Raw genomic sequence first — 24,631 nt, 5'->3', positions numbered from 1 at the left:
GAACCGGCTGGACCCTGGCTGCTGATTGGCTGGAAGGCGGGCGGTGGGCGGGGCGGGGCCGGGCGGCCATGCAGCCCTGCGGTCGCTGCGCTGATCCGGGCCCGGTGCGGCCCCCCGGGTCCCTCCGCCCGCCCGCGGCCCCGCAGGTAACCCCGGGGGCGGCGGGGGGGAGGCGGCGGCGGCGGCAGAAGCAGCAGATCCAGCACTTAAACCCACCCGAGGTGGCTGCAGACCGCCCGCTGCTCCATCCCTGGGCGGCCGGGCCAGGGGGCAGCAGCCACGGGTTTCGTCCCTTCGGGTCGCAGCTCCGGGTTCCGTCCCTTCGGGTCGCAGCCCCGAGTGTCTCTGCCCCAACCGGGATCGGGATCCGCATCCCACCGGGGCAACAGCGGGAGGAGGGGTGTGGCGGAGCGGGTCAGCCCCCGAAACCCCCCGGAACACCTGGACCCGAGCGGAGGGGAAAGACCCCCGAGTGCCCGGTCCGTGGGCTCATCCCGCACCCCCGAGGGTCCCGTTTATTTCTTTTGCTCAGCCCCCGTAGCTCGATTCCCCCAAGGATCGGTGTGCATTAGAAACCTGCAGCCCCCCCTTCCCCCTCCCCTCCCGTGGGCAGGGGTTTCACCCACTGGTAACGCTTTTCCTTCCCGTCCCCTTCAAGGTGACATTTCTGGGGCATGTGCTTTAATGACGAGATCCCCGGGGACATCCCGGGGCCTTCTCTGCCGGGATGAGTGGTGGGAGTGGGGCAGCGCCAGGCAGGACGAGTCCTGGTCCATGTCCTGGTCTGTGTCCCGGTCTCTGACCGACAGAACCTCCTCTTCCCGGGTGCCAGTGCAGGGATCAGGTTGCCCCCAGAAGCTGTGGCTGCTCATTCCCTGGCAGTGCTGAAGGCCCCAGGTTGGATGGGGCTTGGAGCGCCCTGGGCTGGTGGGAGGGGTCCCTGCCCATGGCGGGGGTGGCACTGGGTGAGCTTTAAGGTCCCTTCCCACCCAAACCATTCCACAAGGACCTGATGTGGCATTGCCACCACTGAGGCCACCAGCTTGGGACAGAGCAGGCAGCAGAGTGTCACCAGTCCCACTGTGCCTGCTGCCACGATTTGCTCTTCCCACATCTATTATTTGTTAGCTTTATTGCAGGAATAGCATTTTTTAGGGACCATTGCACAAATGCTGTGTAAAGGGAAAGGCTTTACCCTCTCCAAAGAGGTGTCTGCTGTCCAGACATAACTGTGGCTTGGTTTAATCCCATGGGATGATCCAGTTCTTTCATAAAAGGCATCATTCAGGTGATAGCATCTCTGCTCTGTCACACAGCTTGCAGGCAAAAAAAAAAACCCAAAACAACAACCAAACCTGCCCAAAGCTGCAGGGAGTCATCCTGAAATCCTAATGCTTAATTGTCACCTCTGTGCTTAGAGGGAAGCTCCCACTCAGTGCACATGGATTACTGTGGAGATAAATTCCCACCAGTGTTCTGGACATGCAGACCTTTGGCAGGAGAAGTTCTCAAAGCCAGCAGAGCCTGCGGCTGATCCCAGCTCCCTGCTCCTCGGGCCTCAGAACTGGTCCATCTTGTCTGCTTGCATCATTTCTGTTTGCAGACTGAAAGAGGAAATTAACTTTCCTGGAGTGTTTCCCATCCCCCTGTCAGTCCCTGGCCACCCTGGTGTGGCTGCACCTCCCCAGAGCTGCTCCCTGCCAGGAGCTCAGCAGGGTTAAGCTCAGTGTCTCCCTCCTCTCTTCCCACCCTCTGGACAAACCTATTCCCCTGCAGTGCCCTCTTTTCATCCCGTGACAGTTCCCATCCCCCTGAGCAACATCACAGCAGGAAAAAATCTAAAATCAGCATGGAGACCCCCCCATTCCAGGCTGCAGGGAGGGTCAGTCCTTTCCCTGTGCCTCTCTCCTGTTCTCCATCACTTTTCCTCCTCTCTTCCCTCTCCCCAGGCAATGGATTCTCCCTACGCAAACGGAGCCTACAGCCCCCCCTACCCCCCAGCTCCCGGCGCTGCCCCGCACTACCCCAGCCTGACACAGGCACGGGGGTACTACTGCTCGGGACCCCCACGGACCCCCTACCCTGCTGATTCCACGGCCATGTACCGACCCCCCTCACCCACTGCCCCCTGGAGCTACGGCCCCCCCCAGGACTGCCCCAGCGAAGGCTCCTCGCTCCGCAGGCAGCAGGTTCATGGCTACTCCCCACCTCAGGTAAGAGATGGGGCAGCAGCCACCCCGTCCCCAGCCCCGCAGGTTTTGGTTCTTGGTGGGGTCACCCCATGCCCCAGAGGCTCGGAGCCTGCGGGCTGGGAAAGCAGGAACCGGGCAACCCGATGCTGCGGCTGCTCCCGGGGCTGCCCGGTCCTCGGGGTGACCCCGGGGGTAACGCCTCTTCCCCTCTCTTCTGGCAGACCCCGGGAATGCCCATCCCGCAGTATCCATATGGAGAGAGCAATCCGGGGGTCACGCCGCAGCCCGGACCCCCCGAGGACACCTGGGCCCCCCACCCCGTTTATGGGGTGCAGCCGCGCTACGCCTGGCCCGCTGCTTCGGCACACGGGAACCCCTTTTCCTCCGAATCCCACCCATCCTGGGCTGGCAGCACAGCTCTGTCCCACCCCCCTGCCTGGGACACGAAGGTAAAACCAATGGGAGAACTTCTGGATCACACGGCCCGGCCCCCAGGGAATGCCCCTTCCTCCCAGCACAGCCCATCCAGGCAGACAGAAAGCCCCAGAGAAATCCCAGCAAATCTCCAGAACCCCCAAATCTGCAGCTGTGAATTCAGGAAGGTCCTGGAGACATCAGGTGTGTCCCCAAGGCAGGTCCTGGGGAGGGTCACGTTGTCAGAAACCCTCCCCTCGTTCCTGGGAGTGCCCCGTGGGGTCTGGTGTTCCCCTGTGAGTGTTTTGGGCACAGTCATCCTCTGCTGAGGAGTCTCCAAAGCAGGAGCTGCTGTTCTTTGGGAATGGCTCAGAGGTTGGCTTCCTGCTGATGAGTTCTGCTCCAGGGTATCCCAATGGGACCAACACTGGAATCCCTTCAGCATCCCCCCTGATCATGGGTAACGAGCAATCAGTGGCTCAGACCTTGCCCTCCAGACACGAGCCTCTTGCCAGGGGTCTCCCCAGCTCCCCCAGCCCCACTTCCCTGCCTTCCCATAAGGGGTGAACCCAGGACACCCCCTCCCACTTCCAGACACTTTTTGTTTTTTCCCCCCTGTCTGCAGGATGCTGCTTACGACCGAGCTGAGCAAAGCACAAACCAACACAGCTACTACCCCGAGGTCAACCACCAGCACTGTGGGACAACAAATGGCCACAAGGCAGCCCCTTCCTTGCCCCCAAACCCCCCCCCCAAGGTGCAGTACAGTGCTCAGCCCCAGATGTACAAGCGGGCACCTCGGAAGCTCCCGCCGGGGAGCTCCAAACCCGAGGTCCAACCTTCAGCTGGTGTCCAGCCAGAGATCCAGAGAATCCTCCACGTCATGGGGGAGGCCGAGCAGCTGGAGCAAGAGGTGGATGAATTTGTAGGGAAAAAGACAGATAAATCCTACCGGCTGCTGGAGGAGATGTTGACCAAGCTGCTGCTGGAGCTGGATTCCATCGAGACCGGTGGCCAGGAGGGGGTTCGGCAGGCCAGGAAAGAGTCCGTCCACAGAATTCAGGCCATACTGGAAAAACTGGAAAGAAAGGGTTTGTGAAAGCTCACCGGCCACAACACCCAGCCTGTTGTTGAATTTCCAAAGAGTTTCAGTTCAGTTGAATCTCAGCCCTGTCTGCTCCGCACTATTGACAATGGAATAGCAATAAGCCCCGAGCTTAGCACACAAAACCAAACCAAACAATCAGAAAGAAAACCCAGAACCCCAAACCCAGCAAATAACTCGGCAACAGATAAATCAAGAGAGGTCTGAAGCAGCAAACTGAACTGTTTGTGTGTCCCAGCAGCACTGGTGGGGTCTGCCTGGGGACCTCTGCATCAGCAGGAAGAAAACCACTGTACAAAGTTCCCCGAGCCAGGCCCACGTCTGTGGGTGCCTCCTGGAGTTCTCTGAACAGCTGGAACACTCTCCAGATGTGGTCACAAGAGTCGTGCAACGTGCAGCCACACACCAAGACTCTGCTCTTGTCACTCACTGCCTGTGTGCTCAGCTTCAGCTTCCTCACCATGAAACCTCCTGTGTCCTCCTGGGGATGGGTTTGAGTGTGCTCAGTGCCAGCCTGGCAGCCCTGCTGGATGTCCTCTCATGATGTCCCCTCTCCAACATAAGGAGCCAGCCCCTGGTGTCCCCCTGGACATGGGAGCACAGCCTGGAAATCTCCTTTCAGCCTCTGGAAGGAGCAGAGGGAATGATGTGGGAGCAAAGCAATCCCAAGCAGCTGGGTGCCTGGAAATCCTTCCCAGGTCATGGGGGTAAAAAAAAAAATAAATCCACTTTATAAATGTAAATTCCTGCCACACACAGCAAGTGTTGTCCCCCAGCTCACTGCCATCCTCCTGGCACTGTCCCTGCAGGGGGATGAGGAGGGCTCAGCCTTCTGCCCACCTGGTTGCACCCTGTGAAGTGAATCATTCCTCTGCCTGACAAGATAATAAACCCTGACAACTTTTAAATGTTGTTTTATAATTAATCTGTCTCAAAGTCTCTTTTCTTTCAAAAGATCCCTTGTTATACTTTATACCTTTCTGTCTCTGGTGAAGGCAGCATCTCCAGGAATTCATCTGTGCTTTGGTTTGTTTCTTGGTGTGACAAAAGGTGGTTCCCAGAGGAACCAAGAGCAGCATCCTGGTGTCTCTACCCCTTTAGTTTTATCTTACAGTTCAGTCTTGTTAAATGCTGCCTGTAATGTCCTGAAATTGTTCTGCAGAGGGACCTGGACAGACTGGAGAGTTGGGATGATCCCAAGGGGATGAGGTTCAACATTCCAAGTGCCGGGTCCTGCACTTTGGCCACAACAACCCCATGGGGAGCTCCAGGCTGGGCACAGAGTGGCAGAAAGGGACCTGGGAGTCTGGATTGCCAGGAAGCTGAAGAGGAGGCAGCAGTGTGCCCAGGTGGCCAAGAAGGCCAATGGCATCCTGGGCTGGCTCAGGAAGAGCGTGGCCAGCAGGTCCAGGGAAGGGATTCTGCCCCTGTGCTCAGCGCTGGTGAGGCCACAGCTTGAGTCCTGTGTCCAGTTCTGGGCCCCTCAGCTCAGGAAGGAGATTGAGGTGCTGGAGCAGGTGCAGAGAAGAGCAAGGAGGCTGTGAAGGGATCCAGCAGAATTGCTGTGAGGAAGGGCTGAGGGAGCTGGGGGTGTTGAGGCTGGAGAAGAGGAGGCTCAGGGGAGACCTCATCACTCTCTGCAACTCCCTGAAAGGAGGTTGGAGCCAGGGGGGGGTTGGGCTCTTTTCCCAGGCAACTCTCAGCAAGACAAGAGGGCAGGGTCTCAAGTTGTGCCAGGGGAGGTTTAGGTTGGAGATGAGAAAGAATTTCTTTCTGGAGAGGGTGATCAGGCATTGGAATGGGCTGCCCAGGGAAGGAGTGGATTCTCCGTGTCTGGAGATCTTTCCAAAGAGCCTGGATGTGGCACTGAGTGCCATGGGCTGGGAACCACGGGGGGAGTGGATCAAGGGTTGGACTTGATGAGCTCTGAGGTCCCTTCCAACCCAGCCCATTCTAGGATTCTGTGATTCTAAATCCTCCCCAGATACTGCTGCATGGTCACTGAATGAGCACGAGGCAGTGATAACTTCACTGAGGTTTTTTTTTCTTTTTTTTGAAAGGCAACAGGGGCAGCAAAACCCATCACCCACCAAGAAATGCTGGGTGCAGGGTGAGAAAGCTGAGTCCTGGTGCTGCTGAGCAGGCTCAGTTCCAGCTCCTGTGACCCTTGAGCACTGTTGAGAGGGAGCATGTGCTCTGCAGGGAATTACCAAAGAGCTCATTCCTTCCCCTCTTACCACATTTGCTCTGTTGTCTGCTTGGCAGGGCTGTTGACACAAAGGTTTGGATTCCCCTCACTGTTCCAAGAGATGGTGCAAGTCAGAGAAAATGAAATCATCAGCACATCAACCCAGCCAAGGCAGATGGGGGGTGCAGGGACCCCCCCCTGGGCAGCAGGGACCCCCCCCCCAGCTCAGCCAAACCAGATCCTTCATAAACCCCCTGAGAAGGGGCAGAGCTGCAGCCTGGGTTTAGCTCCAACTCCCAAGTCTGGAACTCATGGAGCTGGCTGAGGCTTTTTTCTTTTCTTCTTTTCTTTTCTTTTCTTTTCTTTTCTTTTCTTTTCTTTTCTTTTCTTTTCTTTTCTTTTCTTTTCTTTTCTTTTCTTTTCTTTTCTTTTCTTTTCCTTCTTTTCTTTCTTTCTTTCCCTTTTCTTTTCTTTTCTTTCTTTCTTTTCTTTTCTTTTCTTTTCTTTTCTTTTCTTTTCTTTCTTTCTTTTCTTTTCTTTTCTTTTCTTCTTTTCTTTTCTTTTCTTTTCCCTTTCTTTCTTTTTTCTTTTCCTCATTTTCTTTTCTTTTCTCCTTCCTTTTTCCTTTCCTTTCCTTTCCTTTCCTTTCCTTTCCTTTCCTTTCCTTTCCTTTCCTTTCCTTTCCTTTCCTTTCCTTTCCTTTCCTTTCCTTTCCTTTCCTTTCCTTTCCTTTCCTTTCTTTCCTTTCCCTTTCCTTTCCTTTCCTTCCTTCCTTTCCTTCCTTTCCTTTCCTTTCCTTTCCTTTCCTTCCTTTCCTTCCTTTCCTTTCCCTTTCCTTTCCTTTCCTTTCCTTTCCTTTCCTTTCCTTTCCTTTCCTTTCCTTCCTTTTTTTTCCTTCTTTTTTTCTTTTTTTTTTCTTTTTTTCCTTCTTTTTTTCCTTCTTTTTTCTTCTTTTTTTTCTTCTTTTTTTTTTCTTTTTTTCTTTTTTTCTCTTTTTTTCTTTTTTTTTTTTTTTTTTTTTTTTGTTTCAGGGGCAAGAATTGCATCAGGAGCAAACCTGCATTGTTTTGGTGGTGGTTTTTGGTGGGTTTTTTTTTTGTGGTTTTTTTGAGTTTTTTAGTTTGTTTGTTTGTTTGTTTTGGGTTTTTTTTTTGGTGTGTCCCCTTTGCTCGGACACTCTGTTCCCACCCCTCTCCGGGGTGAGCAGGTTCCAGCGCTGTCAGGAGGAGTGTGGGGTGCAGGCAGCTGGCACAGAGCACACCCCGTGCTCCACTGCCACCAGGGACAAAGGTTTCCTGCGGTGGGAATGTGACAGTGACACCTTCACCTGTCCCTAAGGAAACCCCAAAGCCTGTGCGTGGCACAGGACCCAAAGTCTGGGAGGCAGGGGGGAGGCTGCCCGGGGATTCTGTCCCTTCAGGGGATTTCCTCTCCCAGAGCTCAGGTCCCTGCAGTTGGGAAGGACCTGGCAGTGAGCCAGCACCTGGAAGAACATTCCAAAGGGAAGGAGCAAGGGGGATTGATCGTTACTGGAGCAGCTCCGTGCCAGGCGTGCCTGGTGCCCACGCTCCTGCCTCCTGGGGCAGCCGGTGGGGTGGGATGGGATGGGATGGGATGGGATGGGATGGGATGGGATGGGATGGGATAGGAAGGGATGGGATGGGATGGGATAGGATGGGATGGAATAGGATGGGATGGGATAGGATGGGATGGGATGGGATGCTTCCTTTTGGCTCTGAGGGATGGGGATTTACCTTCCACAGCCTGCGGGAATTCCGCTGGCGCAACCGCATCCGTCCCCACCGCCTCCATCTCCTCCTCAGCAGAACCAAAGTGGGTCAGGGCTCGGATGGAGACCTGAGAGGAGAAGGAGGAGGAGGAGGCTGCAGAGGAGGGGGCAGGACCTGCTGGGGATGCACAGACGAGGTTTTGCTCTACAGATGCAAACCCGGGGATTTCAGCACCTCTGGGCAGCAGCCAGGACCCAAGTGAGCACTGGGGTGACAGTTCCTGGCTGGGGTGACAATTCCTGGCTGGGGTGACAATTCCTGGTGACTGATTTATCTCCCAGCACCCACCCACACCACCGAACCCCCCATGAGAAACGTGTCCCTGTATTTATCTTGTCTCTACAGAAACCAGACTCTTCTCCCACCGGTGCCCTCTGGTTTCCCCATTTCCACCCAGGACAAAGGGGCAGCAGGATCCCAAACCAGTGCCCTGGTTCCCAAAACCACCACCGTGGTTCCCAAACCCCTGCCATGCGTGGGTTCTACTGCTGACCACCTCATGCTCCAGGGCTTGTCCCTGCCATCCCGGGGTGGCACCAGGCAGGAAGGGGACGGTGCTGTGCCCACCCCACGCACCCCAGCCCACCCACATCCGGCTCAGGGGGGGTAATGACTCCCCTGGAGTCAAGAGTTGGGACACCAGAGTCTTAATTAGCACCGGCACCGCCTGCCTGCCCTGGCATTTGGGCATGGATCCAGTGGGACAGGGCTGAGCAACCTTCCCGGGAACTGCAGGCAGGTGGAGAGCAGGCAGGGATGGCAGGGATGGAAGGGATGGCAGGGATGGAAGGGATGGAAGGAATGGCAGGGATGGAAGGGATGGCAGGGATGGAGGGGATGGCAGGAATGGGAGGATATCAGGGATGTCAGGCAGGGATGGAAGGGTTGGCAGGGATGGAAGGGATGGCAGGGATGGAGGGGATGGCAGGAATGGCAGGGATGGCAGGAATGGCAGGGATGGCAGGGATGGCAGGGATGGCAGGGATGGAAGGGATGGCAGGGAAGGAAGGGATGGCAGGATATCAGGGATGTCAGGCAGGGATGGAAGGGATGGAAGGCAGGGAGGGATTGCAGGGATGGAAGGGACGGCAGGGATGGAAGGCAGGGATGCCAGGATATCAGGGCTGTCAGGCAGGGATGGAAGGGATGGAAGGGATGGAGGGGATGGCAGGATATCAGGGATGTCAGGCAGGGATGGAAGGGATGGATGGGATGAAAGGGATGGAGGGGATGGAAGGGATGGAGGGGATGGCAGGGATGGCAGGGATGGCAGGATATCAGGGATGTCAGGCAGGGATGGAAGGGATGGCAGGGGTGGAAGGCAGGGAGGGATTGCAGGGATGGAAGGGACGGCAGGGATGGAAGGCAGGGATGTCAGGATATCAGGGATATAAGGCAGGGATGCCAGGATATCAGGGCTGTCAGGCAGGGCCCAGCCCCGTGACAGCAGCCGGCCCGGCCCCTCCGGCAGCTCCGCCCCGCGCTGGGCGGTTGACGGAGCCAAGCGGGGCCTGCGCTGCCAGCGGGACCGGGCCGGGCCGGGCAGCGGGACCGGAGACAGCACCGGGAGCAGCAGCGGGGCAGGGGGGGTCTCACCCCACGGACACGCGTGTGCCCCAAAAGGGAGGGGTGGTTGCTGACCCGCCGGGTCCGGACCTCCGCGACCCCCGGCGCGGGGGGGATCTGGGGGCAGCGGTCGCTATTTGGGAGGGGATCGGCGGGTCGGGGGGTGCGCAGCCCCCCGGCAGCCCCCCCGACCCGGGCACCATGTCCACCCGAGACCAGCCGCCGGCGCAGCCCCCCTCGGCCGAGGCAGTGGAGCCCGAGGGGGCGAACCGGTACGAGGCGGTGGTTCCGCACTGGTTCTACCGCAAGGTCAACGACCCCCGGGAGCGCTGGGTCCCCTTCAGCATGCAGGACTCGGAGAGGCTGGAAGAGGCTCACTGCTCAGGTAGGGCGGAAAAAAACCCGCAGGCAAACCCGCACCCCTCCTCTCCCCAGCCCGGCTTCCCCTCTGCCCTCATCGGCGCTATTTTTAAATTGCCCTTTTGGTTCTAAATACCCAGTACCTGCCCTTAAAATCGCCGTGAGGGACCGGCCTGGTAAGGGAGAGCATCAGGTGTGTGCGCAGGGGCAGCAGAGGGAAATTGCCTGGGCACAACCAAGGCTTCTCCCTGGGACCTCAACATTTCCCCTTGGGCATTTTAAATTGTGATTATTTTTTTTTTTAATTTTTTTTCTTTTTTTTTTTTTTTTTTTGGCAACGGACCTACTGCTAGGGCTGGAAATGCATGAATAAGGAAGCATGGAGTGGTCTGACCTCATTCACTTATAGAGGCTCTAAATTATATATATATAATCATACTGCAAAGGCAGCCTGCTGGTGTGGATGGGAGAAGGCAGCAGTTCCTCTAGGGAGGTGACTGGAGCCCTGCCTGCTCCTGGAGGTGCTGCCTTGGCTCTGCTCTAAGCCTTGTGCTGCCCAATATTCCCTCTCTGCCAGGAGGGTGCTCAGCAGGGTTGTCCCCATCCTCCCTCTTGGTGTCAGTGCTGCTGGTCCTCAGCACAGCCTGGCACCGGGTGCTCAGTGCCAGCCTGGCCAGCAGGCAGACCCAAAAAGCAGCAGAACTGAGAGAACGTGAAGCCCACCTTGGGATCTGTGTGGAGTTCTCTCTTTAGGGGGAGAAATGGCTCGGAGAGCAGCAGCTCCACCATTCACCAATGCACTTCCCAGGGCCACAGATTCATGTCTGGCCACCTAAGTAAGGCAGGAAGAGTCCACGTGCCTGGACTAGAGAGGAAGACAGTTGTAGCTCAATACCTTCATCTTCCCTTCTGCCTCTGGATGAAGTTTGACTTGGGGCATCTCTCCCAGGATGTTGTTCTCTGGGCTTGGGTACAGAGCACATCGGTGGCTGTTGCTTGTACAGGCTGGGGGAAGGGGGGGAAAGGGGGGTTTGCTGCCCACAGAAGGTGCCCCAGCCTCACCCCTCTGCCCTGGTGTGCTGCTTGGCAGTGTGATTAACCCCAGGCCTTGGTCCCTGCAGGGGGAGGTGAAGCAGATGTGGTTGTGCCCACGTCGGGGGGTCGGTACGACGTGCTGCTGGGGCAGAGGCAGCGCGTGGCCGTGTACTGGGAGGAGGAGGTGGCCGAGGTCCGACGCTGCACCTGGTTTTACAAGGGGGACAAGGACAACAAGTACATCCCCTACTCGGAGGCCTTCAGCGAAGAACTGGAGGTAAAACACATCCATCTTGGTTTCTCACTGTCCCCGATGTCCCAAACTCCATACGGGGCAAGTGGCACCGCGGCTGTGCCTGAGGACACGAACTTGAAAGAGGCTTTGGCACAGTGTTCCTGCAGCTGATTAACACAACCCTGAAGGCTCCCAGCCTGCCATGCCTGGCTGGCCTCCCCTTCCTCCTGCCCTCTCCTAGACCTCTTGCCATCCTCCTGCTCCCTGGGGGCTCTCACCATGCCACACACCCCTGCCCCTGCCAGCAGCCTTCCCTCACCAGCTTTGCTTTGATTTTTCCTGACCCTGTCTGCCCCAGCTCCAGTTTGCCTCTCCTTGTGAGGACTGTCCTCACTCTGCTCATCGTTTCACCAAATCCCAGGGAGTTGTGAATGGCAGAAAGAGGAAAATCATCATTGCAGGGACCCCTGAGTGTGTCAGACTTCAGTGGCCTTGTCCTCTTAATGGCTGGAGACTTCTCTTCGGAAGGATATATATACACATATTTATATACAGATATATACATTTAAAGCCATACATCTTTAGAATAACCTGCAGTACCAAACCAAACAGCTCTGAATTGATGGGGCAGCCTGATGAGGCCATTGAAGTGAGGGCTGCTTAGAAACCCTCTCACAAGTGACACTCAGGTGACCCTGCTCCTCCTGTTTGACCTGGCTGATTTCTGCCTCTCTCACAAAGGGCGTTGCTGTCAAATGGGTGGGAAATGTCCCAGGAGGTTGAATATTCCTGGGAATACCCTCAGCTGATTATTCAGAGAGGCTGTTCTGCTCTGTAGGAAGCTTACATGGTTGCTGTAACCCTGGATGAGTGGAAGAAGAAGTTGGAGTCTCCTAGCAGGGAAGTCATCATCTTGCACAACCCAAAGGTGAGGAGGGCCTGGCCTGCTGACAGTAAGAACACCTCTCCTCCTCCTGAGGGCCTCTCTTGCTGCTCCTCTGCCTTTATGCTCCTTCTTTTCACCATGGCTGCTGCAAAATCAGCTCTGCCCAAAGAGCATCCCCCTCGCCTCCCCCTGCCACCAATCTCACCCAGTGAGTTTCTCCTCTGTGTAACCACGGTGTGGGGTGCAGATAATGAAGAGTTTCCTCTTGTTCCCAAGCTGATGGTGCACTACCAGCCCGCGGCCAGCTCTGACGAGTGGGGCTCCACTCCCACCGAACAAGGTCGTCCCCGGACAGTGAAGAGAGGGGTGGAAAACATCGCTGCTGAGATCCCCAATGGTGAGCTTGCTCCTCCCTCTCTCTCTCTCTCCCACCCACCCGGAGCTATAGAGTTTGTTTTCCAACCTGTTCGCTCAGAAAGGGCTGGCAGGAGCCCCCATGATCCTGTAAATGAAGCTGACACCTGGATTTCTCCTGCTGGAAGGAACTGAGTGGTTTCCAGAATCCTTCTTTGCAGCAGAGAGCACAGGGGACAAAGGGAGGAGGCAAAGTGCCCCCAACTCCTGCCCCCCAACTGGAGCTGTGCCTGGGGTCACCCCGAGCTCTGGTTGCTTGCAGAGGAGCAGAGTTTTCTCCCCGTGGTGGGGACACGGCTTTGTCATCCACCTAAATGTTGGTGGCTTTGCAGAGCAGGTCTGGGTGTCAGCTCTGTCCCTCAGCTCCTGGCCAGCCCTCGGGGACTTGTCAGGCAACCTCTCCTGTCTAACCCCTTCCTTACCCCGGCGGGGAAGCTCCTATGCAAATTCAGAGAAAAAGCAGAAGAAGACACCTCCCCCCGGTGCCTGCCTGGCAGCTCCAAACCCTTCTCTGTCCCCAGGAGAGCCCCTGCAGATCGATCACTTGGTGTTCGTGGTTCACGGCATCGGCCCCGCCTGCGACATCCGCTTCAGGAGCATCGTGCAGTGTGGTGGGTGTGGAGCTTTCCTGCCACGCAGGACTTGGAGCAGAGCTGGGGAATCCTCCTCTTGCCTGGAGGAGGATGGGGAATGCTGTCGGGCTGGGAAGCTGCATGGTGGGATTTGCTGCTTGCACTTGGGCACCCCCACTTCTCATCCCTTTGGGGGGGTTCTGCTCACAACAGGGAAGTTTCACATTAAGGGGTTTCCAATTAGCTGTCCAAAGCTGGGAAGGTAATCAGTCATCTGCTCAGCCTGGGGGTTCACTAGCAGCCCCCCACCCCACAGAGACCAAGCCCTGGGACACTGCAGGGCTGCAGACATCCAGGGAGCTGAGATTTTTTCACAGCAATCTGTCTTTAGCTCCTACAGAGCACACCTGGGCTTGACTGCACTCTGTTCTTCTCTCTGCTCCTCTGATCAAACTATTCCCAAGCCTGCTGTCCATTTGGAATGAGGGGAACCAGCCACTCCCTCCCAGAGCTAATTCCAAGTCCATCTCCTCCCTTAGGATTCCCTCTCCAACACTTGCATCTTTACAGCACTTTTTTTTAACCATCTTAAACTCCTGGAAGTACCTTTCTTCCCCTGATTGCTGTGTTAAAGCCCTGCCTGTGCAGAAAGGAGCCTTGCTGCAGATGGAACAGCAAATTGTATATTAGCTGTATTATCTATACTGCATATTATGCATTATATATTATATATATGTGCATATGTACCTGTAAACATATATATATATGTTATATACACAAGTGTATATTGTATTTAAAGATTTGTTCTAGGGCAGCAGCAGATTAAAGACCCTGGTGGGGATTTTTCTGGGTCCCTCTCACCTCACAGAGCCTTTGCTGGGGGTGCAGCCCTGCAGCTGGCTCAGATCCCCTCCCCTGCTCTTTTATTTTATTATTTTATTTTATTTTATTTTATTTTATTTTATTTTTTCCAGTGAATGACTTCAGGAACGTCTCTCTCAGCATGCTGCAGGCACACTTCAGGAAGGCCCAGGAGCAGCAGCAGATCGGGCGGGTGGAATTCCTGCCTGTCAACTGGCACAGCTCCCTCCATTCCACTGGTGTGGATGTGTGAGTGCCCTTGGGGACAGCCACCTCCCCCCTCACCCCCTGCAAGGGCACAGCCCCCTCCTGACCGAGCCCTGCGGGCACAGCGGGGATGCTGAGCAGGAGGGTTGGGGTCCCACGGGGTTGTGCTCTGCCTTGGGTCTGAGGCTCTGGGTTACAACGTTCTGCCCTTTGGGGTGGCAGCGATCCTTTTTCTGACTTCTCATTGGGCTTTAGAAAGGTTCCCACCCCTCCTCCTCCTCCTCCTCCTCTCCTCCCCCCAGTGACCTGGAGCGAATCACCCTGCCCAGCATCAACCGCCTGCGGCACTTCATCAACGACACCATCCTGGACGTCTTCTTCTACAACAGCTCCACGTACTGCCAGACCATCGTGGACACGGTGGCCTCGGAGATGAACCGTCTGTACCACCTCTTCCTCCAGAGGAACCCCCTCTTCAGCGGGGGGGTCTCCATCGCGGGGCACAGCCTGGGTGAGGGGCTTCACCCGAGGGCAGGGCTGCATCCCTGGGGAGGAGGTGGCTGGGGGCTGCCCTGGAGGAGATGCTGATGCTCTCTTTCTCCTTCTCCTTCTCTCTTTCTCCGTTTCCTTCTCCTTCTTCTCCTCCTTCTCCTTCTCCTCTTTCTCCTTCTTCTCCTTCTCTTTCTCCTTCTCCTTTCTCCTTCTCCTCCTTTTCCTCCTCTTTCTCCTTCTCCTTCTCCTTCTCTTTCTCCTTCTCCTTCTCCTCCTTCTCTTTCTCTTCCTTCTCCTTCTCCTTCTCCTTCTCCTTCTCCTCCTTCTCCTTCTCCTTCTGCTTCTCTTCTTTCTCCTTCTCCTCCTTCTGCTTCTCTTCTTTCTCCTTCTCCTTCTCCTCTTTCTCCTTCTCTCTCTCCTTTCTCCTTTGCCTTCTTCTTCTTCTTTCTTCTTTCTCCTTCTCCTCCTTTTCCTCCTTTCTCCTTCTCTCTCCTTCTCCTTCTTCTCTTCCTTCTCTTTCTCCTCCTTCTTCTCCTCTTTCTCCTTCTCCTTCTTCTCTTTCTCCTTCTCTTTCTCCTTCTTCTCTCTCCTTTTCCTCCTTTCTCCTTTCTTTCTCCTTTCTCCTTCTCCTTCTTCTTTCTCCTTTCTCCTCCTTCTCTTTTCTCCTTCTCCTCCTTCTCCTTCTTTTCCTCCTCCTTCTTCTTCTCCTTCTCCTCCTTCTTTCTCCTTTCTCCTCCTTCTCTTTTCTCCTTCTCCTCCTTTTCCTCCTCTTTCTCCTCCTTCTCCTTCTCTTCCTCTTTCTCTCTTTCTCCCTGCCTGTTTTCCAGGCTCGCTCATTTTGTTTGATCTCCTGACCAACCAGAAAGCTTCTCCCGAGGAGGAGGAGGGGGAGGTAGGTGTGATCCATCGGGCCCCGGGGGGTGTTCCTGCAGGAGAAAGGAGACTCCAAAAGGCTCCGGAGAAAGGAGGAGAGCAAACCCCAGGCTGGCTGTGCTCACAGGGGCACAGGTTGGCCTCCAGCAGCAGGGGAATTGAGGAGGTGAAAGAAATCCTGAAGGAGCTGGAGCTGTCTGAATATTGTGATGTCTTTGAGAAGGAGAAGATGGATGGAAAGGCACTGGTAAGAGCTCTCCTGTTCTGCTCTCTTCTGGTTCTTCTCTTGCTTTTCATCTCAGCCCTCCCACCCTCTGCTCATCTTCCTGGAACTGAGTCACTCTGAGGAGCAGAATGACAGAGGGCAGGAACACCCCCCCTGATACCTGGGTTGCTTATCTCCCAGTTCTTGTGCACGGAGAACAACCTTAAAGAAATGGGAATCCCCTTAGGACCAAGGATGAAGATTCTCCACTACATCAGCTCCCAGAGGCAGATGCAGGTTTGTCTTCTGCTCACCTGGTGTTCACCCAGGTCCCCTCTCACTGCCCTCAGGACCTGCTCCTGTCCCAGTCCATCCCTCAGCACCCTGAGCTCCTTGTCCCTGACTCCCCCTCTGTGTGGCTGTGGTGGCAGAGCTGCAGGTCCCCTTGTCCCAGGGCCTGGCAGGAGGTGACAGAGCAGCAGGACTTGTCACGGGGGGGTAGAGACTGATGTTGGTGCTGCCAGCTGAGGAGGGGCTGTGCCAGGAGGATGCTCCTGGCTGCAGGAGGTTCCAATCTGTCTTGCTGCAGGACCAGAGCTCAGCAGTTCCCAGGCACCCTGGGGGGCAGGGGGCACCCCCTGGGTCCCCATCACAGCACCAGGACAGCCCAGAGGACAACAGGAATTGCCAGTACCGGGACATTGGCTTAGGACAGGTACTGCCCAGCTCAGGAGGAGCCAGGCACCCCTCAGACCAGCACCCAGCTCTTCTCCTGAGCCCATCCCCTCTCTGCCTCTCCCCCAGGTCTCAGCTAACTACCCCCAGCTGGACTACAAGCCCACCATCTTCTTTGCTTTTGGGTCTCCCATCGGGATGTTCCTAACGGTGCGGGGGGTGAAGAGGATCAACCCCAACTACAGCCTCCCCACCTGCAAGGGCTTCTTCAACATCTTCCACCCCGTGGGTACCTGAGCCAGAGCCCCCCTGCCCCAGGGAACCATCCTGGCCTCATTCTCCTCCTTTTCTTCCCCACAGTTTGACCCAGTGGCCTACAGGATCGAGCCCATGATTGTCCCAGACCTGGAGTTTGAGCCCATGCTGCTGCCCCACCACAAGGGCAGGAAGAGGATGCACCTGGGTAAGGGGGGGCACAGCCTCTCTCCCCCCCCCCCAAAAGCCCCACACCCCGGGCTGCAGCCCCCAGCCCCACACCGACCCCTCCTCCTGCCTCGCAGAGCTGAAGGAAGGGCTGACCCGAATGAGCCTGGACCTGAAGAACAATCTCCTGGGGTCCCTACGGGTGGCCTGGCAATCCTTCACCCGGGCCCAGCTCCCAGCCCTGGAGGCAGCCAGCACCGACACCGGCACCAGCACCGAACCGGAGCCAGAAGCTGCAGCAGAGAAGGAGCCGGGTGGGTGTTGCTGTGGGGAGGGGGCAGCCCAGGGTCCTGTACCCCCCCCCGAGGAGGGGCTTGGGCTCCCTGAGCCCATCCCAGCATCCTGAGCCCATCCCAGCATCAACCCCCTGCTCAGCCCTTGGAGCTGCTCAGGGCTCCCCAAGTGCAGTGACCCCCCTGCTGCTGCCTGCTGGAGGGGTGGGGGGTGGGGAACCTGCCTCTTCTGGGGGTCTCAGCCCTTTATAAACCCCCCAAGCCCCTCACCCTGCTCTGGCTGCCTCTTTGCTAAGAGGGAGCCCTGGGGAAGAAGGAGCCAGCACTGAAGCTGGGGGGAAGAGGGAAGGGGAGGGGGCTGCTGCTGCCCCTCAGCTCAACCTCCTGGCTCTTCTCCATCCCTCCAGCCCTGAAGTCAGAGGAGCCCAGCGTGGCAGGGAAGGAGGAGGGGTCCCTCATCAACGTGGGGAGGCTGAATGGGGGGAACCGCATCGACTACGTGCTGCAGGAGAAGCCAATAGAGAGCTTTAACGAGTATTTATTTGCACTTCAGGGGCATCTCTGCTACTGGTAAGCTTCAGATTCACCTCTGGTGTCAGCAGAATGCCATTGGTTTGAAAGCCATTTAAAAGCAGCCAAAGCCCTGAGTGCTGGGGGTCTCTGGTCCTGCCCGTGGGGGATGTGGGCAGAGGACAGAGCCTGGTGGAGTTCCCCTTGCCTGGTCCTGCCCACTGCAGCTGCCAGGGATGCCCTGAGGGTCCCCCCCCTCTGATGGCCATGTCCTCCTGCCCCAGGGAGTCAGAAGACACTGTTCTGCTGGTTCTGAAGGAGATCTACCAGACAAAAGGGATCACACTGGATCAACCCTTGCCAGGAGGCCAGTGACCACCCTGTGCTGCTCTGGCTGCTGGATGTAAGTCCCCTCACTTCTGAATTTCCCAGGACACCTCAGAGGATATTGGGTCCCTTTGGGGGATGATATTCCTTACTGACAGCCGTGCCTGAGGCAGGAGTTGCTGTCAGGTGTTTTTTTCCTTTGGCCTGTCAGTGGTTTTGGCTTCTTTCCTCCTGCCCTGCACACCAGCACTGCTGCACACAAGGAGAGTTCATCAACTGTGGGAGAGGGGAACAAACCCCTGGGTGCAGGAGGTTGGGATGGGTGGGTTTGTGTCTGCCCCGTGGCCACGTCCTCCTTTTGCTTTCTTAGATCCAATTCAAGTGAGTACTCACCAGGAAGGTCCAGATTTCTTCTCTGCCTTCCTCTCTCCTCTGCTGCTGTGCCCCGCATGCTGCTTCCCCAGTGCTTGCTGCTGCCTGGAGATGAGGACGATTTTCCTCCACTTTGGGTAGGGGAAAAAAAAACCAAAAACAAAAAAAAAACCAACACCCACCGAGGGAAAACACTTCTGCTGGAGCAGACACAGCTCCTGCCCTGTGACTCCCCACAGCAACAGGTACTTTGCACCCTCCACCTTGCCAGCTCTCACTGCAGCTCCTCCAGCTCAGCTCGCTGGGACCTGGTGCCGAGGGTCTGGCTGCTCCTGATGCAGTGAGGACACTCAGAGCTTTGTGACTTGGAGGAGGAATAAAAGCCTTAAACACAGCCTGGAGAGAGCTCTGGCAGCCCCGTGGAGTGAAGGAGCTGGCTGGCTTCTCCCTGCCCCACCAGGAGCAAAGAGTGGGGGCTCTGGGAGGTGGCACCCCAGGGGTCAGCACCCATGAAGGTGCCCACCAAGCATCCTCACCTCCTCCAGCTGCTGCCTCGGGGTCCTGCCCTGGCACACAGCTCCCCAGAGCTGGTGCTGTGCCCCTCACCCTGCTCCTGCATCCTCACCCAGCCCAGGGTGAGCCCCAAAATGGGGCTGCAGAGGGGGGGGAAGCTTCACCCCCAGCTCCAGCCAGACCTGGGTGTGTGGGGTGGTTGCTGTGACAGCCTTTGGAAGGAGCCAAACCACTTCCCCTCCCACTTTGCCCTGCGTGGGCTGAGAAGCCTTTTCCCCACTGCCTGTGTGCTTGCCCTGCATCGTTCCACATCATTTGCACTGTTTGGAAAGTTTTGTTTGCAGCCTCCATCCCCTCCCCCCCATCCCACCCCCAAGGAACAGAAGCTGCTCTTTCACCTGAGAGCTCAGAGCCTGAGCTGATTGCTAAAGCATCTCCTACAAGAGTAGGAGGAGGAAGAGTCTTAAGCTGGGGCACTCTCATGATCAGCTTTTTAAGTTATGCACTTTGTAAAAAAAAAAAAAAATTAATAATAATAAAAAGTTAAATACATTTTAAATGCTATTTAATGTCTTTTACAGTAAAAGCCAAAATAAATGAGTGGATGACTGTGGTGTGTGCATGAATCCCCATGTGCACAGTTCAGGGAAAAGTAAAGCTGTGTCTGTGCCTTACACTGCAGCTGCAGGGCCCATCCTGGTTTTCTCCTGAGGGTCCTGAGCGTGGCAGAGGCTCCACTGCAGCCTTCCCCTGGCTCCTGGCATCTACAAAAACTTGACCAAGAATACACAGATCTGTGGAGGAGACTGGTAGCAAATTCATGCTTTCAACAGTGCTGCCACAGAGCTGTGCAGGACTCAGGAGCACTTCACCCCTCCATGGCCTGAGAAAACAAAGTGGAAAAACCCCTCTCTGATGGGATGCTGTCAGACAGTGTTTCAGTTTCAACTTACAGCTCTATTAATGCTGCAAGAGAGAAACTCCTGTCTGAAAACCCCTGCAGACCCCCCGGGGGAGATGGCTCACCCAGGAATAAAGCCAGCCCTTCAAGTCAAGCTTTTAGTACCACAGCTCATTAAAAGAATTAACCTCCTTTATTTGGCAAAGGAACTAAAATCAGGGCTGGCACAGGATCATCATCCTGGGGTCCTGCACCCCCTCCCCATGGGGAGCTCTGCTGGGTGGAAGGCAAACCCCTGATGATGCTTTCAGGACCACACCACAGACACATTTTTTCCAGTTCTTGCTTCAGGACTTTTGGTACCCGGGGCTCTCCTCCTGCAGGCTTTGCACACCCAGTGCCTCAAAGTAGAGCGTGGAGGGAGGAATGCCCCAAAATTCAGCTATGTGAAGCCACACAAAGCCCTGAGCAGCACAACCTGCTCGGGTTCCACGTTCATCCTCAGCCTCTTCTCACCCCGACCTCCCCTGCCCCAGCACAGAGGGGGCTGCAGAGCCCGTGTTTATATGTCCAGGTGGAAGCTGGAAGCTGCAGGATGCTCCTGGTGTGCTGGCAGGGGCCTGGCTTTGTGCAGGAAGGGTTTGTGGCACATGGAGTCCATCAGAGGAGGGTAATACTGCCTGTAGCAGAGGTAGGCGAGCAGGAAGCCCATCCCCGAGCCAACCAGCACGTCTGTGGGCAGAGACCAGAGCAGGGTCACCTTCCCCTCACCTCCCCCCCTTCCCTCCCAGCTGCTGCCCCCCACCACGGACTCCTCCAGCTGCCCCCACCTTGCCAGTGGTGTTTGTAGTCACAGGTTCGGGACACGGCGATGAGGGTGGCGAGGAAGAGGGGGAGGAGGAAGGCGCAGAGGCGCAGAGCTCTGCTGCCCCGGCCCGGGGAGAAGCAGCGCAGCTTCCCCGCAAGGTAGAAGGCAGAGAAGGCGAGGCCAGCGAAGGCGACTGGAAGGGAATGGAAGGGAAAGGGAAAGGTGTTTGCTGCCGCAAGAAGAGCTCCGGGGGCTCCGCTGTGCCCGCAGGGGGATGGGAGGGGGCACTCACAGGAGGCGTGCCCGCTGGGGAAGCTCTTTCGTCCCTCGGCTACCACCCCGGGGTCACCCGTGCACAGCAGCTCCGCGTTGGCTCTCCCGTCCGGGAAGCATCGGTAGAAGAAGTCGGGCCGTGGCCTGGGGCAGGGAGCAGGGGGCACACAGTCCCGAGGGGGGTGCACGGGTGATGCTGAGATCCCCCCATCCTCTGGGCACAGTGACATGAGGGAACCATCCCATCCACTCCCTGAACGTGTGCCAGAGCTCTGCTCCCTGGCACAGCCCTGAATGAGGGAACCATCCCCAGGGCACCAGGTCCCCACCAGTTTCTTCTAATATTTGCTAGAAAAAAAAAACCACCCCACGTTCTTCCCAGGCTGAGTATATCCAACTTCTGGCCCTTACTCCTGTCATGGGAGGGGAGGGGTGGCTCTACCCCTCCTCAGGCATCCCTGCCCTCCCTGCAGAAGAAACAAATCTGCTGCTCACCTCCCCACGACGAGCTTCAGGGCGTTTGTGAAAACCCCGTTCAGGCTGAGAGCAAGGCTGGCAGCTGGGAGAGAGCAGAGAGGACACAGCAGCATCACCCCCCTGAACCTGCAGCTTCCAGGCACAGCTCAGCCCGGATACCCCTGGCACAAAGGACTCAGACATCAGGACAGAACCCCCCAACCCCCTCCCCCAGCCCCGGAGCAGACCCCTGGGGGGCTGCAGGTCTTTGGGGTGATGATGAGGAGCTCACCAAGGAAACCTTCCCGTGTGTCTGCTCGGTCAGCACCCATCAGCAGCCTCGCCAGGAGGATGAGCAGTAAGGGAGACAGAAAGGAGATGAACTGCCACAAAAAGAGAGGAGGATTCTGTCGGTGAAGAAGACCCGGAGCAGTCTCTGGCCAGCAGGACACAACTGCTGAGAGTTTTAATTAAAATCCCTCCAGCAGAACGGGGAGACCGGGGGGGAAAACATGTTCACAAGACGAGACTGAAACCTTTGCTGCTTTCCAGCAAAACGATCCCTGCCAGTGAAACTTCCATTACCCTTTGTGGTCCCTGTAACCTGGTGGTGAAACTGATGATGAACAACAGAGAAAAAGCCCCCGCTGGGCTTTATAAACTTCGATAAAACCCCGAGCACGCCCGCGGGGTGGTAAAACCGAGAAGATGACACAAATTACCGCTGATGTTGCTCAGTTTGCCCTAAGGTGCTGCTCTTCCCGTGCCCCTGGGGGGGCAGCCCGGCTTTCCGAGAGGGTTCGGAACCCCCCGGTCTGTACTTAGAGACCCCCCCAAACCCCAACTCACAAACATGGGCAGGGTGGGGACTCGATCCGCCTGGACGTAGGGATTCTTGTAGAGCCAGAGCTCCTCAGGCTGGACAACGCGTTGGAAGGGAGGCAGGAACTCCATGATCCTGGGGGCGGGGAAAAGCAGAAATTAAAAAAAAAACAACAAAAATAAAAATGAAAGAAATCCCATTTGGGGCTGGCTGCAGCCGCACAACGAGGGATGCGGGGAGTGGAGGAAGAGGCGCCGGGGTGGGGGGGCTCTGGGAATGCGGGGGGTTGAGACCCCCTGGCAAGCACACGCCCCCCCCCCCCCCCCCACAAAGCTGGGTCAGGACCCCTCAAACCTGAGCCAGGATCCCCAAAAGGGGGCTCAGGAACCCCAAAGTAGCGGCTCAGTACCCCCCCACCCAAACCGGGGCAGCCACCCCCCTGCTCCAGAACCCCGGACCCTGCGTCCATGACCCCTCCCTAGCCAAGCCCCGAACCCCCCGAGCCGTGCCCCGTTCCCCCCGCCCCACAGACCCGCAAGCCGCCAGCAGCAGCCCCCGCACCGCCGCTTCCCCCCGCCAGCTCGGCCGCACCGCCCGCCCGCCGCATGGCGCCCGCCCCGCAGCGGCACCGCGACCGCCCCGTCGGGGAGGAGCCCCGAGACCCTCCCGCCCCCTGACACCCCCATCCCAACCCCCCAACCCCTGGGAGGGGAACTGACTCAGATGGGAATAAAAATAAATAAATAAATAAACAAAAACCCCAAAAAATAAACAAGAAAAAAAAACCAAAAAAACCCCAAACAAACAAAAAAACCCAACCAAACTAACAAAAAAAAAACCCCAAAACCCCTCAAAAAATCCGAACAGACAAAACCAACCCCAAATCCTTTGGTCGTTGGAACATTCAGAACGATTTATTGAAGTCAACCTCAAGCAAAAGTTCAAATCAGTGGAATGTCATTAAAAACCTTTCCAAATGAATCCTCACGGAAGCAAAAACCACATCTGAATCCCAAAGTATTTTGTAAAATAAAAAAAGGCAACATCTCAGTAATATCATGTACAAAAATTATATGTTCCTACCATCACACACCTTCAGGAAGAAGCTAAATATTACAGGCAAGTCTAGGTACACTCTAACTAGTTGACATGAGCTAGCTATGTACAGGTTAACCAAGCTTTACAGGTTTCACACTATGCAAGAGAACAGAGGCCAAACAACAAAAAAAAAAACCCCAAAATATCATAAATCCCAAAGTCTATGCGGCAACATCAAGTCATGATACAGTAATGCCCCAGGGAAAGGTAACACTACTTCCTTAGTGTCAAAGAGCTTCTAAGTCAACCCCCAAAAACTCTTTTTTTCTTATTTAAGATACCGACTTCAGTGAATATTGATGCTTTGCTAGGAAAAAAGACTCGAGTGATTTCCTTAAAATAACATTTCACAGAATCTACAAAGTTTGGGACAGATTAAACAAACTCTACGGAAGGAACAACTCCACCAAGGTCACCCCCAAACCAGCCCTGGGGGAGCCCCCCAGGGATTGGGGTTGTGCAGCTTCACTCACCTGGAGACACGGGGGGTTCAGAGCCTGGGACCCCCTCTCACCCCTGGCTGCCCACCAGGCACCTCCTCACCCCCTCTGTGACCACCGTGGGGGGGAGAGGGGCAGCAGACACAGCCCCCAGGAAGGGGATTGCTCATCCAGCCTCTTTCTAACCCAAAAACGAGGGGAGGGGTGTGTAGGGGGGGTGTGGGTCCTGGGGAGGACCCCCAAACCCAGCTGGAGGGGAGGGGGTAGGGATAGCAGCTGGCTCTGCAAACCTCACAGCCCCCCCCCTTCCTCCAGCAGCTGGGACCAGGAGGGGAGGGTGAACAAAATGGCTTTGGCAAATTCATCCGTGATTTCCCTTTTTGATTTCCCAGGAATGACACAAATTGGATGCAAAGCAGACACTTCCAGCTCCCCACCTCCCCTCTGCAGAGCAGTGAGAGCCCCCCAGGGGTAACACAGACCTGAGCTCCCTGCTCAGGAAGAGAATGTAAGAGCAAACAGCTTTTTTTTTCTTTTTTTTTTCCCTTTTTTTCTCTTTTTTTTTTCCTCAGAAGAACACTGTGAACACATCCAAAGTGTAGGAGTGTCTCGTAAGTGCAAATGTTTTTGCTACAGAGGGAGAAACGGGAAGGGGGGAGTTGATGGAGAACTGAAAGCGAAGGGGCAGCACCACTGCCAGGCTGCTGCCTCCCATACACACACACACAGCTCTGAGACAGCTGCTCTGAAAAACCCCCCTGTTTGCCACAACTCACTGTACAGAAAGCAGAAAGTAACTCCAGGGAAGTCAAAGACATTTTTCAATGTAGAATAATAAAAAAAAAAAACCCAAAACAACCCCAAAAAGAAACAACAACAAAAAAACCCCAAAACAACCCCAAAAAGAAACAACAACAACAAAAAAAAACCCAAATAAAACCCCAAACAAAACCACACTATGGTAATTATAAATAAAAAAAAAAAAAAGCCATATAAGGAACTGCAGAGCTTCAAGTACATTAAACCCTGAATTCAATGAGGCAGAGGTTTCCATGTTAAAGTGACAACTTCGTACCAGCGCTGGACATCCCCTCCCACCCTCCTCCCCCTCCCCACCCCCACATAATTCTGTAAAGTTTCAATATATACAGATTTTTATGCTCACTGCTCATTACCAGTAACTGTGTCGTTCCCATCCTCTCCTAAAATCAAGACCCAGGATGTTCTTTTCAGAAGAAAAGCCCAAATTCAGCGTTCCATCCCTATTAACTCCATTCCAACCGACTCTCCAAGGCAGGGTTGGTGACCAGAGGAGGTGATTTGC

The 24,631-nt window shown here is 55.8% G+C and overlaps 3 protein-coding genes across 7 annotated transcripts; 2 read left to right on the top strand and 1 right to left on the bottom strand.

Moving 5' to 3' along the window:
- Positions 1-41: 41 nt before the first annotated feature.
- On the top strand, positions 42-4,619 carry BAG4 (BCL2 associated athanogene 4). Its single transcript, XM_030464045.1, has 4 exons — positions 42-146; positions 1,950-2,213; positions 2,414-2,641; positions 3,232-4,619. Exons 1-4 carry the CDS (start codon positions 69-71, stop codon positions 3,703-3,705), a joined length of 1,044 nt encoding a protein of 347 aa, XP_030319905.1. The 5' UTR covers positions 42-68; the 3' UTR covers positions 3,706-4,619.
- Positions 4,620-9,187: 4,568 nt separating this feature from the next.
- On the top strand, positions 9,188-19,010 carry DDHD2 (DDHD domain containing 2). 5 transcript variants are annotated; one of them, XM_030464016.1, is made up of 17 exons: positions 9,188-9,640; positions 10,737-10,927; positions 11,724-11,813; positions 12,048-12,168; positions 12,707-12,796; positions 13,732-13,867; positions 14,128-14,336; positions 15,145-15,437; positions 15,597-15,692; positions 15,985-16,110; positions 16,200-16,355; positions 16,431-16,533; positions 16,631-16,807; positions 17,194-17,356; positions 17,581-17,699; positions 17,994-18,004; positions 18,137-19,010. In XM_030464016.1, exons 1-15 carry the CDS (start codon positions 9,457-9,459, stop codon positions 17,669-17,671), a joined length of 2,226 nt encoding a protein of 741 aa, XP_030319876.1. In that variant the 5' UTR covers positions 9,188-9,456; the 3' UTR covers positions 17,672-17,699; positions 17,994-18,004; positions 18,137-19,010. The 5 variants fall into 5 exon arrangements, with proteins under 5 accessions (XP_030319876.1, XP_030319880.1, XP_030319878.1 ...); XM_030464020.1 differs by having other exon boundaries at positions 15,145-15,209; positions 15,318-15,437; positions 17,994-18,139; XM_030464018.1 differs by having other exon boundaries at positions 15,145-15,213; positions 15,316-15,437; positions 17,994-18,139.
- An 82-nt stretch (positions 19,011-19,092) lies between these two features.
- PLPP5 (phospholipid phosphatase 5) lies at positions 19,093-22,376 on the bottom strand. Its single transcript, XM_030464054.1, is given in 8 exon segments — positions 19,093-20,141; positions 20,240-20,410; positions 20,510-20,634; positions 20,986-21,049; positions 21,239-21,329; positions 21,796-21,904; positions 22,302-22,342; positions 22,344-22,376. Coding segments are annotated over 8 exon segments (804 nt in total). The 3' UTR covers positions 19,093-19,971.
- Positions 22,377-24,631: the final 2,255 nt, after the last annotated feature.

Source organism: Calypte anna, chromosome 22 (genome assembly GCF_003957555.1).
Source record: "Calypte anna isolate BGI_N300 chromosome 22, bCalAnn1_v1.p, whole genome shotgun sequence".
NCBI classification, from domain to species: domain Eukaryota; kingdom Metazoa; phylum Chordata; class Aves; order Apodiformes; family Trochilidae; genus Calypte; species Calypte anna.
Note: the sequence above shows the minus strand (reverse complement) of the source record. Positions and strands in the feature narration are given on the sequence as shown.

Coding starts and splice junctions, on each gene's coding strand:
- DDHD2 (XM_030464016.1), top strand. CDS start 9,457: ATGTCCACCCGAGACCAGCCGCCGGCGCAGCCCCCCTCGGCCGAGGCA. Junction 12,169..12,706: donor CGCTGCTGAGATCCCCAATG/GTGAGCTTGCTC, acceptor CTCTGTCCCCAG/GAGAGCCCCTGCAGATCGAT. Junction 13,868..14,127: donor CATTCCACTGGTGTGGATGT/GTGAGTGCCCTT, acceptor TCCTCCCCCCAG/TGACCTGGAGCGAATCACCC.
- BAG4 (XM_030464045.1), top strand. CDS start 69: ATGCAGCCCTGCGGTCGCTGCGCTGATCCGGGCCCGGTGCGGCCCCCC. Junction 147..1,949: donor GCCCGCCCGCGGCCCCGCAG/GTAACCCCGGGG, acceptor CCCTCTCCCCAG/GCAATGGATTCTCCCTACGC. Junction 2,214..2,413: donor ATGGCTACTCCCCACCTCAG/GTAAGAGATGGG, acceptor CTCTTCTGGCAG/ACCCCGGGAATGCCCATCCC.